Below are 13,044 nucleotides of genomic sequence, written 5' to 3' on the forward strand. Positions count from 1 at the left end.
ATTTAAAAAAATTAATAACTATTTTATTATTTACCAGATGACACAGAATAACCAAAATAAAATATTAATACAAGAGTAAAATAGAAAGAAAAAAAAAATTAAAAACAGTTAAAGAATAGAATATTTTTATATATAAGTATAGAGGTACGCATAACATAATTAAACCGTAAAACATTTTAAGAAAAACATACTCTTTCTTAAATGTTTATTAATCATTACGAATTGATTCCTAAAAAAAATACCAAAGCAACTGCTGAAAAACTGTTCTTTATAAACTGTCATTTCCTTCACTGCACTGTGAGATTCTATCAGAAAATGGAGAAACTAGCGCGCAAACTCATTGTCATTTCTCTCTACACTCTCTCTTTTTTCTCAGTTTATTGTTCTCAATATCTAACTTCAGGTTAACATAAAGCACTTTTACATCGTTGGAAAAAAAACGGTTTTGTTTGCACCATCCTCACTTCTTCTTCTTCTTCTTCTTCATTTGGGACAGATAGATCACAACTTCCACTGTTCGCTTTTAGTTGGTGGGATGACAAGGGCACGTTCCATGCCGGTGACATAGCAACCATCAAAGTCAAAGTGCTTGAGAATGCTGATAAGATTGACAAAAATGTTTTCAACCCCACACTAACTGTGAATGGAAAGGAAGGGAACAGTTCCTACGTGTCTACTTTGTTGTCAGATTTCGAAGGAGACCCAAATGAATGGAAGATTTCCTTCACCCCCATCAGGGTTGGATTGTTTAATGTACTCATCAGTGAGGACCGTTATAAAGTTGATGATTCATCTTTGCATTTCCAAGTTGAACCAGGTTTACTTTTTAAACTTTGTTTAACAGAACTGAAAACTTCATAGGTAGGTTTTGATGGAACCAAAAGTAACTACCCTTTTAAATCACTTGAAGCATTCTCTTGAAAGTCAAAGGAAAAATCACTCCTTTGCAAAATGGGAATGAAGATATTTTAATTCATTATAGTTTATACTTTGGTGTTCTACTATCTATAAGTGTAGGTTACGTTGGTTTTGAGGTTTTGATGGAACCAAAAGTAACTACCCTTTTAAATCACTTGAAGCATTCTGTTGAAAGTCAGAGGAAAACTTCACTCATTTGCAAAATGGGAATGAAGATAATTTGATTCATTCTAGTTTATACTTTGGTGTTCTGCTATCTATCAGTGTAGGTTACGTTGGTGTTTTATGTGCCATATAGTAATGCTTGATATTATTGTCCTAATGAAGGGAACATGTACCCGTCTGTCTGCGTTGCATCATGGAAGGGCGTGAGACATGAGTACGAAGCTGGTTCAAAAGCTACGATTATGGTGCTCCTTAAAGATGCATTTGGGAACGGTATCTCTAAGACGACTGAAGTGTCCTATTTGCCTGATTTTAAGTTGTCTGTGTTGCATGAAAATGGTTCTGTTGCAAGTTCTCCAGATATCTTTAACATGGGGTGGACTGAGTTTGATTATATAGTGATTGAGTTTATTGCGACAAAAGCTGGAAAGTTCTCATTGAGCTTAGAAGGAGGAAATCAAACCTTGAATGGTTCTCCATTACCATTGAAGGTGAATCCAGGTTGTGTGCTTTTGTTTCAATCATAATTACTTTATATCATATTTGGACCATCTTCATTACATGCTTGAGCTTGATAGACAAATAGTTTCATAATAATCAAGAGTTTTCAATTCTTACCTGCCAGGAGCTATAGATGTCTCTAACTGTATCGCCAAATGGAACATTGAATCTCATGCATGGCAATTGTCTTCCAAGATGGAAATCTTTATACATCAGTTAGATCAATACGGAAATCTGGTTTCTGGGCTGTATCCTTTTGATTCTGAAGTTGTTGAAACTGACACAAACTTGTCCATACCGATATCAGATCTCCACTTTCAAGAAGTGGATGCTGGAATTCAGTTGTTTTCGTTTAGCAATTTTGAGCCAGGGAACTTCCTATTGACAATATATGATTCCAAGCATAATAAAAGCATTTCCAATATGCCATATGTTTATACTGTTTTTATAGGTAAAGTCTCATTCCAAGTGTCTTAAAAACAACATGGATTTGTCATTTGTAACATCATTTTGTTTTCACCCTTGTTTTGATCGGTTACTATTGTTGGTATAAACATTGTATTTTTTTCTTCTCCCCCATCTCTCTATCTATCTATCTTTCTGTGTTGCAAGCAAAAAGCCGAAGCTGGCTTTTCCCTTGAAGTAGTTTCTTACACCGTAGTTGCTTGCATAATCATTTCAGCATGAAAATCTAATTTATGTGTCATGTTCCTTTTCAAATAGGTTACTGTGATGGGGTTAAAAGTGTTGTTAATGGATCTGGTTTAAATGATTCAGTAGCTGGTGTAAAGGAAGAATTCTCTGTGTATTTGAATGACATATATCAATATCCTTCCCCTGTTGAAGCAAGCATACTTCAAGTACAAATTTCAAGACAAAATGACTCGTATAGAGTTATGCCAGTCATCTATACTGTGCTTAACAGTAATGGTATTTTCAAAGAAAAACTTCTTGTTACATTGCTGTATGCAATTGATTATTTTTATTTTTATTCTTATAATTGTATTTGACATCAGGGAGCAGAATAGCTTCAGGAGTGAGATATGACGGTATTGGTCACATGGAAACTGTTCCATCACCTTCAATAGAGTTGAGCAACAGTGTAAGGAAGACAAAAATTATTTTTTAGTGCCCAATTAGTTAAGACTCTAATGAGATCTCACCATGTGTTTCAGTCTAATGGGAGCGGAAGCTTTATCATGGCAAGTGATTTTCGTGTGGATTACATACCAGAAAAAAGTGGATTTTATGATATTAATGTATATTGTGGAAACATATTATTGAATGAGGGACATTCTTTCCGAAAAGAGGTAAAAGCAGGTACTGTAATATGCATTAAATGAAAAGGAATGATTTCATAAGGTTGGCATCAGACAAAAGAAAATAAGAACTTTTTATGCACTTCATCTCATGGTAAACCCTCCTTATCTGCACAACAATCATATTAAATGAATTGAAGGAATGGGAGAAGAAACTCAACCCCAGGAAGAGTTTTTCGTAAGAGGGATGTTTAGTTAGCACAGGTTTTTTTTCTTCTGAAGTAATATAGATATAAGTATTCATGTATCTTCCCTCAATTGCTTAAGTTTTTTATTTGGTCTACGATGTAATATAAGTGCCTCTATAATCAAACTAAGATAGAGTTCGATTGGTGTTGCCTTCATTCTTTTAAATAAAAATAAATTTCAGCACAAAGTTGCATTATCCATTTTTCAAGCCTAGAAGGTTCTTGCATAAAGGAATCTGTTACATATAAAATGATTAATGTGCATTCACGGAACATCTTAAGCTTGCTTAATTAGCTCATATTCAAAAGATTTCAATAGGATATAATTTTACTGCAAGGTTTATCTCAGGTTTGCTCATAATTTTCACATATATTTATTGTTTTCCTCCGAATCATTTCTCATGATTTACCTAGCTTGCTGCAGGTGAAGTAAATGTTTCGTTGTCAAGTGTTGTGAGGTTTTCTCCAAAGGTGCCAAAGCTGTCCAAAAATGAAATAATTGTCCAGCTTGTGGATTCATATTTAAACCCTGTCCTCTCGCAACAATCAAGGTTGAAATTGGAGATTTCTTCTGCTAATAGTTCTGGCTTTTCAACTTTGGACATCACAGATAACAAGGATGGATCATACAGCTGCAGCTACATGGCCAAAGATGTTGGCACTTACGAGATTTGTGCTTCCTTTGATGGCAACCGTTTCTTATCATGTCCCTTCAGTATCAATGTGTACAGCAGTAAGTTCAAACATCATGCACCTTATAATTTTATCATTATTATTATTTTGGTAAGTGTTCTTATATATATATATATGTGTGTGTGTGTTTTTGTGTCATAGTTACTATATTTCTATATATCGATATATTGTTGCTGTTAATGGGACCTTGGACTATCTCCAAGATCGACATGTCTCTCTTCATCGTCTTCTTTTAAAGTTTGAATTTTCAAGTTCAGAAATTTGGGGTTGTCTAATTTACTCCAAGAATATGTTTTTGTAAGGATTCTTTTGCTTGACTTGCAGGTGAATATTTTCCAAAAGCTAACAATGATACAATATCTATTTGGGAGGACCAATCTGTTGCCTATGATGTCTTAGCAAATGATTATTTTGCGGGTGATAATGCAAGTATAGTTGAATTCTCAAAAGTAAGATAAGTTGTGAATGCATACTGAAACCTCTTTATAACCGTATATATCTTGATTCTAACTTTTCCCAGTAAAAATATCCTATTTATCATTTTACATTTTGGAAGATGCTGGATGTTAACAAAGAAATGATTTATTATCTTCAAAACATTTAAATATCCAGTGGTGATCTAGAATTCAGTCAAATAGTAAATATTCACCTCAATATTTATTCTGTGCATAATCAATAATTAACAGTAACTTGCTATCATTTGTGACGAACTAAGTGCATAGTCCATTTTAGAGAGATGCGTTTGAAGTTGGTAATAGTCATGAAAATTTCAATTCTTTGTCTTCATATTTTTTGTAATATGAGAAATGGTCGTTTCTCTTGTATTATGCAGTCAGATCATGGTTCACTTATACAGAATGGAAGGATCTTTCGTTACACTCCTTATAAAGGGTATTATGGAAATGATTCCTTTTGGTATGCTATTTCTGATATAAATGGAAATCTTGCTTCTGCTTCCGTGTACATATTTGTTCTCAATGTTCCACCTCAGTTTGTTTCTGCTCCAAATCAACTGCAAGCAACAGAAGATTTAATAAGTCCTAGATTTGGGTATGTATAAGCTACATATGCATAAATATTTCATAGGAAATGGTTTAAATATGTATAAATATTTCTTAGAAAATGGTTTAATTGAACTGCCCTTGGTGTGCAATGTTGCTGTTCCCCTCTTGCAGTGGTTTCACCGGGTTTGAGATAACTTATTCGAATCCAATGGAAAATATTTCTGTCAACCTTAGTGCACAATCTGGAATTATACTTCTGTCTCCTATGGCTATGCAATTTGGGCAAGTAATGTGGAGTGAACTTACAGTTGACAATGGAAATGAAACAGCAACCAGTTTAATAATAGAAGGCTCTGTGGAAGTAATTAATTTTGCGCTTCAGTCAATTCAGTATCTGGGGTATTATTTACATATTTGTTATTGTTTAAATTCACTGAACAATTCTCTTGTTGTTTGAAAATTTTTGTTCATTCCAATGATGCAGAATGTTTCTATAAATTGATAATGCATATCTGCCTCATGGAACTGCACTTTTATAAGGACACTTGGCAACATTTTTTCAATAATTATTTATTGCATACTTATGAATCCAAAAATATCAACAACCACCAAATTATTTTCTTACTAAGTGATATCATGAACCAAATTCTACAAGTACATTTCAAGTTCTTTCCAATGGTTTCACCAAGAATTCTCTTTTTGCTTCACTATACCTATAACTCTAGGACTATCCTCCTATTCTACCCTTTTTAGTAGGGCTTTTATATGTCTTCTCTATCCAACTCTGTTTGGTCGGAGAAGTAACTCCACATGACTGAGTTGTAGTAAATCAGTTACTTGGTATCAACAATGTGGTGAGTTTCAACGCATTTTTATGCCATAAATTTCATAAAACATGTATTATGATTTTGGAAAACATTTCTCATGTAGAAGTGTAAATGTGGTTTTCAATTATTGTTTGTCATTACTATTGTTATTGATCCTGATGCATTTTGTCTTCAGAAATGAAAATTTTTATGGTGGAGATACCATTCAAGTCTCAACCAGGAATAAGAACGGAGTAAATTCACTTGGTGTTCCAATTTTTGTTGATCCTATCAATGACCCTCCATTTATTAGAGCCCCCTACTTCATCATATTGAGGAGTAATGAAGATGAGACCCTTATCTTTGACCAAGACAAAGACAAGTTTGACTTTTTCATTGGAGATCCCGATCTTCTTACCTTCCCTGGTATAGTATTCTTCTAATAAATATCTCTAAAAGCTATTAGTTATAAATATAGTTATATGATACAGCCATTTTTATGTTCATTTCTGAGGAATTGCTATTAAACAAAACATGCATAATTGATCAAAAAGTCTATTCTTTGGAGATTGATTGCATGGAATATCAAACCAGAGGCTCCTGATGTCAAGTCATAAATATGTGGACATTAGATGCAAAAGCTGCTAAAGTCTAATTTTCTCCCTTGAATATTACAGGAAGAGATTAATAGGTTTTTTACTCTCTTGGAACTAATGAAGCTTTCTATTGCCCATTTTCAAATCCTTTTGTATCTTACAATTTTTCCCCATAGCATCAATTATAAATATTGTTAACAATTTATGCTTCTCCATATTGTTATTGACAAGATTATGTCATAAGAAGGTTTGCAGGCTTAACATTTTGCTGATGGGTCATATCAGGTGGTGAGGCTAATTTTTTGGTGACGTTCTCTATGGAAGTAAATGATGGATGGTTAGTGACTAACCTACCAGTTCATTTGATCAATACAACTGAATTGAAGCACAGAATTAATTGGCAGTGGAAGCCTCTTCAGACATATGTTACTATCTCAGAGCACTTTATGGTCAAAGCTCATGGAATCAGATTTCAGGGCACAGTCAATGACTGCAATAGTGTTATGCAGCAACTGTTCTATCATGTGAGTGATTTTCTTTAGTTTTTACCTTGAAGTTTGAGGACCAAACACGGTCTTCAACATGCTCCCGTCATCAATTAAATATAAAAAATCATAGACAAAAGCATATGGCTAGCAGAATCATTGCCATCTGTTCCCATCACCACAGGTTCATGACAAATGTAGTATAATTTATGAAGCATATAAAACTACTTACTGAAATAAAGTCATGAAAAGTTGCACACTCTTACTGTTCAGCTTTTTGGTGTACAAGTGTGGATGCATGCATGCATTGCTGAAAAGGATTGCAAGTATAATATTAGTTTAGTACTACAGTATTTTTAATGGTACCACTTTGGCAACTCTTTAATCTAAAGAAGCAACATATTTTTGGAAAAGGGTGGCATTGACCATTTAGAATATCCATAAGGTTTTGCAGTCGGTCCTTTATTAGGAAAGAAATGGACTTTAAATCTAACTCAATCTTATAAAATTGACTTATGAGATGAGGTTTGTACCACTTATATACTGTAAAATGTCTTAATCTCTAGTCGATGTGAGATCTCCAACATCCTTAAGGAAAATCGGATCAAAATGACCTATTAGTTGTGACACCAATATCTCGAGAAAATATATATGAAATAAACTTGATATTTTCTATTCTCGTAATTGTCTTGATATATACAGGGAGGTGAGCATGGAGCTGTTTTAACATTGACATTAAATGACATGGGAAACTATGGATGTTATCCAGATTGTGCAGACGGCATGTCAGTGCCATTATACACTGAAACTACAGTTAATTTAATGAGAAAACAGCCAATGAGTTCATTTCTGGCTCACAGTAAGTTCTATATTTCATAACCTTTAAGTTCACCAAGCTGTTTGGTTGTAAACAAAGTTATTAATATATACATACATATAGTTATATGGCTATAGAAACATTTAGTCTCCACTTGGTGCACCAAAACAAAAATAGAGTTCTTCATCTTATCATATTGATTTCCATAATCTGTTTATCAGAAACAGAAGCATAGAGGTATTTTATTTCTGACTTACAAGCTCGTTCAATCTGCTGTAACAGCCTTAGGATCAATCATTGTCATTGAATTTGTTATCATGTTCTCTCTTGGAGCCTTGCTTCTGTACTTCACCTGTAAATGTGCAGTTCTTCTTGCTCATGAAAGAAGAAACGGAGAAGAAAGGTCTTCAGAGTTATCTAATTCCCAGAGTTTCCCCAGAGAAACTGTAAGTGTGCATACATAGCCAGATGAAAAATAACAAAATAACAAAATAATAAAAAGATATTTTAACCCTTTTGAAAAATATTCTTACATGCAAAAAACAAAAAGATTTAAGAATCTTTAGAATAAACACTGCTGAAGTTTGAGTATATATACAACAAGTTGGCAGAAAAGTTAAAGGATAAAATGGTTAATGATTTCTCTGCAGAAATGGTGTTTTCTGTTCAATTAAATGCTTACTGTCTTCAGTGATTCAGAAATATTAATAACCAATGTTGGAACTTTCAGGTGCCAAGTTGAAGAATATATCAAGGCAAACCAATGCTATTGATGATCAGCTTTGTATTTTATCTGTATTTTTATCATACTAAAATAATACAGTTTCAGAAAAATATACATAATTTTGTACAAATAGTTTAAAAAAAGTTTGTGATGGTTATTTTTAAGTCTTTGAAAATTATATACTTAGTTTAAGTGGAACAATGATGAAGAAAGTATGCAGTGGTTATTTTTAAGTCAAGAAAATATTAAAATATATAATAAAAGTAAAAGCTTTTAAATCATTATATTTATAATTAATTTGAAAATGTTAAATTTTATAAAACTAAAAACAAGATATGTAATTTTTAAATTTTTTAATAAAAAAAACATTTACAGGACATGTGTACATTAATTCAATATATATTAATAAGTAGCTCATGCATTAACTCTTTCAGACAGTTCTTAAGAATTAAACTATTTTTTATTGAAATATTAGCAATACACTCTTATTTTAAATTTTACAGTATCTCAGTGTGGTTTTTTTTTTTATAATAAATTATACGTTTCTTAATTGAACGTTATCCCTATAATTAATACTAGTCCCTGCTATCAAATTTCTAAACGTACATGAAAATATAAAGTAATGTTAAAACTTTTATTTATTCTTTAACATCAATACTTAAGACTCCATTTAGAATGATTTTAAATTTTAGGTTAAACAGATTTAAAAACCAAAACCAGTTTTAATTTCAGGGTTTTTAGTTTTTCTGTTTGTGAAATATTTCATATCATTAACACTATGACCCAAAAAAAACCCAATATTGAGTATATTTAGTTTTTATTTAGTAATATTATAAAGTAATAAATAATAAATATAAAAACATAAGAAAATGTAAAATTTATTAAAAATGAGTTGTTATATATAAATAATGATATATTATATTATTAAATCTTAAAATAAGATTTTTTGTTTTCTCAAGTCCAAGATTATCAATTTGAAAACATGGTTTGTTTTGAGATTTATCTACTCGTAATTCTATGTTTAAAATAGCTTTAATTGATTTTGAAAGAAAAATATTTACAAATTATCTTAATTTTGACTCATTCTAAATTGATATGAAAATTATGTATTCTAACACTAAATGTTTCTATCTTAAATTCATTAACTTGGTTTAGACATTGCATTTAAGATATTGTTGACTTAAACATTACTACAATTCTCTTAAATCATTTGAATCTTGCTTTAAATTCTAACTTTTACTTTCTTTCAATTACTTATAATGAGATCACTTCTCATTTTAACATTGGATACTACACTAGTTACATAAAAATAAATTTTAGAAAAAAAATTAATTACTTTAATGTTAATTTAGAGATTACAAAAATTATTGATATTTATAATAACTTTTATTATTAATAAATTTTTTAAATTAGTATGTAATTAATCACTAAAATTTTAACTATTAATTAATTCAGATTATATAGTTGAGTTGTTATTTAAAACCTTCATAACTAATTAAATATTAATTTATAATATTATATAATTTAATCAATGACTATTTTTTTTTTTAAGTTGATTATTATTTAATAATTTTTTTTTACAGAAGTTAATTTACGTATATTCTCACCCAATAATAACACAATATAAGAACCTTCAATGATATATTCCCTTCGTTTTTATTCATAAGAAATTCTGAAATATATGTAATTGAATTACTTCTATTCCATTTAATAAATATTTTTACTAAAATGCTCTTACATTATTATTCGAATTACATAAAGTGTTGAAAATAAATATAAAAAATTGATTGATGGAAGTAGAGGGCAATGCACATGTGGTGATAGTTTAGTGATTTGGATTTTTGCTCTCATCCACCATGTTCATGCCCCATTGACAATGAAGTAATAGGAGCCTTCAAAAATAACAATCCACTTTAACAGCCTTTACGAAACGTTGCCGTTTGGACCCCACAATCCCAATTCCCAAAACCACGACCCTAGGGTTTAGATGGGGTCCAACTTAACGGACACAAATCTTGGCGCTACCTTGGTAAATGCCGCAAGTAACAACTACTTCTAACTACTCACACTTATCTCAATTTTTAACAATTTTGTTTCAAATCCAAAAACAACCAAAACTGTTAATTAAGAAATTCACAACAACTACCTTGGAAACAAAAAAGTACTTTGGTCAAAACCAACCACTTCAGTTGCATATATTAAAACTGAGCAACAAACAACAAAACAGGATCCACCCCAAATCGAACAAACACCTTTGCTTAGGTTAAAAATTATAATAATAATTTAAAAAAAAAACACCAAGTGGTAACACTCTAACACGTGATTGGTTGAAAATTTTCTAAGTGACAAGGTATATGGGCATGGCCGAGGTAGACATCCTCCCCTGAAGTTGTTGATGTTGTTGTTCCATGTTCAGTTCTCTTAGACTCAAGTAAGGCGTGTCCACGTCATCTTTCGCCGGCGGCGTGAGGGTGCCGGCGAGCGGCCCGGAGGAAGGGCGGCTGGTGCGGTGGGGCGTGGCGAAGCCGCTTCGGCTCTCGGTCCAGTACACGGGGCCCGAGATGGAGGCCCGGAAAGCCCGGGCGCGGGCCTGGTGCACGTCGTCTTGGTTAATGTTGGTGTCGCGGGGATGGGCCCGGCGCCACTTAAAAAAGAGGAGGGCGTTTCTCCACCAGCGCTTCTTCCTGGGCCTCTGGGCTTTGGTCCGGGATTCGTCCTTGGAAATGGGCTTTTGGAGCTTGAAGTGGATGGAGTCTATGGATCTCGCCGTCTCACGCTTGTGCTTCATGGCTTCTTCCAACACCTGTGGAAAAAAAACCAGACATGAATATATAATACTAATGTCGTGTCGTGTGAATGCAGAAAGAAGAGATTTTTCCAAGTGGGTGGGAAAAAGAAAGAGGAACCTGAAAATAGTTTATTTGAGGGTCAAAGCCATAGTCGCTGAAGTGTTGAGGGTCTGAGATTGGAAAAACTGGGGACTTGTTGGTCATTGTGAGAAAATGGGTACGTGAAAATTGTGAACTTTGTTGGTGATATGAAGAATGAGAAGAGAAAGAAGAGAGAGAAGAAGAAAGTGGAGAGAGAGAAGAAAGAAAGTGTGTTTGATTTGTTTGTGGGTGGCTCAAGAGGAGGAGTTGGTAAGCACAAAGTAAATGCAGTTTGGCTTCAAAGTTCACACCTTTTGGGATCTTCTATTTAATAACATCATTTATTATGACCTTAGTTACCCAAAGTGCAGGCAAAACACCACTACTACATTTTCCAACTCTCCATGCCAAATATATACTCAATTTGGACAAATACATAGCCATCCATAAATTCTCAAACTATTTCCTTTGGGGCATAACTATGAATTCAAAATCAATTTTCAATAAATAACATTCTCTCAAATATAGGAACTATTTCCTTCAACTATTTCAACAACAAAAAATTGTAATGTTTTTTTTTTTTTAAATTATATTTTGTACTTGTGTGACAACCAAGTCCGTAATAATTATTTTGCTCGTGTTCTTCTTATTTTTTTTCTTTTTTAGCATTCATGAATACTCTACAGATATAATTAATGTTGTAATAATGATATACCTCTTTGTTGTTGCACTATTTATAATATTTAATGACTCATTTACTATTAAACTTAAATTAAAACATGTATCTCAAATAGAGTATATTATTTAATTTTTGTAGGATTTAATCAATATTAATATGTATTTTTAATTAATACACTTGTCTTAGTACCGTCATGTGAACATTTGACCCCTAATCATACATATTTAGTTTATAAGTACATGTTAAAAAAGTTAAAAGTTAATTTCAAAAAATATGATGATGTACTTCACATTCTTTCTTTTATAGTATTAAATGTTTATAAGAATTATTTTCCTTATTCTTTCTTTTCTAGCATTCGTGAGTACTTCATATTGTCTAACTAATATTGTAATAATGATGTATCTTTATCTTTATTGTTGCACTTATTTAAAATATCCGATGACTCATTTATTATTAGACTTAAATTAAAACAATTATCCCAAATAAAATATATTATTTAATTTTTTTTCGATTTAATCAATATTAATATGCATTTTAATTAATACATTTACCTTTATATCAGTTGAGTACCGTCCTGTGAACGTTCAACCCCTAATGCATATTTAGTTTTTAAAGACATGTTAAAAAAAAATTAAACGTTAGTTTTTAAAAATATGTAAATATTATTAATTGAAAATAAACTTTATGTTTGGAAAGAAACAGAAATTATCGAGTCTATCATATCAGTCTCTTTAGTCGTTGTACCAAAATATTTTTCTTTTTTAAAATGTCCAAAATAAGTTAGTGTTTTAATTCTAAAGTAATAAACGCATTTACGTCACACTTCCTTGTTGACTATAAGCTTTTCAAAAGTTAATAATATATATTCGCGACCCTTTCTTTAAAGTTAAGAAAAAACAATTTAAATAATAAATATGCATTTAAAATAGTCCTCGCCATAAATTTATATATAGCATGCAGTAAATTAATCCTTTAATGTAAATTAAATAAACCTTTCATTTAACATTAGAAGGTTTTTTATGAACAATCAACATCAAATTTAATATAAATTTTGAAAGTGTTTTTTGATAATAGAGGGAGAAACATATAAAGCATTTTGAAAAAAAATTAATGCAAAAGTCATTACCAAATATGAAGTGGGTGACTTTACGAAATTCAATTATTATAAAGTCGGTGAAGCTTATTAATAATAGAGGATGATTACTAGTATTATTAGATAAACTATAACTTTCTAATGGATTTGGGCCCACGATTAGTTGGGCCAAGCTCAATTGCTGGT

General features: G+C 31.6%; 2 protein-coding genes across 2 annotated transcripts; one reads left to right on the forward strand and one right to left on the reverse strand.

The window, feature by feature from the left end:
• The first annotated feature begins 315 nt into the window (after positions 1-315).
• Positions 316-8,234, forward strand: GEX2 (gamete expressed 2). The gene is made up of 16 exons (XM_090295720.1): positions 316-403; positions 497-817; positions 1,246-1,587; positions 1,712-2,035; positions 2,308-2,514; positions 2,601-2,686; positions 2,760-2,904; positions 3,516-3,824; positions 4,109-4,233; positions 4,617-4,834; positions 4,960-5,187; positions 5,791-6,020; positions 6,476-6,714; positions 7,378-7,534; positions 7,775-7,938; positions 8,223-8,234. The coding sequence occupies exons 1-16, from the start codon at positions 316-318 to the stop codon at positions 8,232-8,234; spliced, it is 3,195 nt and encodes a 1,064-aa protein (XP_090151846.1).
• Positions 8,235-10,378: 2,144 nt separating this feature from the next.
• Positions 10,379-11,394, reverse strand: LOC137822658 (uncharacterized). The gene is made up of 2 exons (XM_068627602.2): positions 11,123-11,394; positions 10,379-11,019 (listed from the first exon to the last, which is right to left on the reverse strand). The coding sequence occupies exons 1-2, from the start codon at positions 11,207-11,209 to the stop codon at positions 10,555-10,557; spliced, it is 552 nt and encodes a 183-aa protein (XP_068483703.1). The 5' UTR covers positions 11,210-11,394; the 3' UTR covers positions 10,379-10,554.
• Between the last annotated feature and the right edge of the window lie 1,650 nt (positions 11,395-13,044).

This window comes from Phaseolus vulgaris, chromosome 9 (genome assembly GCF_051622355.1).
Source record: "Phaseolus vulgaris cultivar YP4 chromosome 9, ASM5162235v1, whole genome shotgun sequence".
NCBI lineage: Eukaryota > Viridiplantae > Streptophyta > Magnoliopsida > Fabales > Fabaceae > Phaseolus > Phaseolus vulgaris.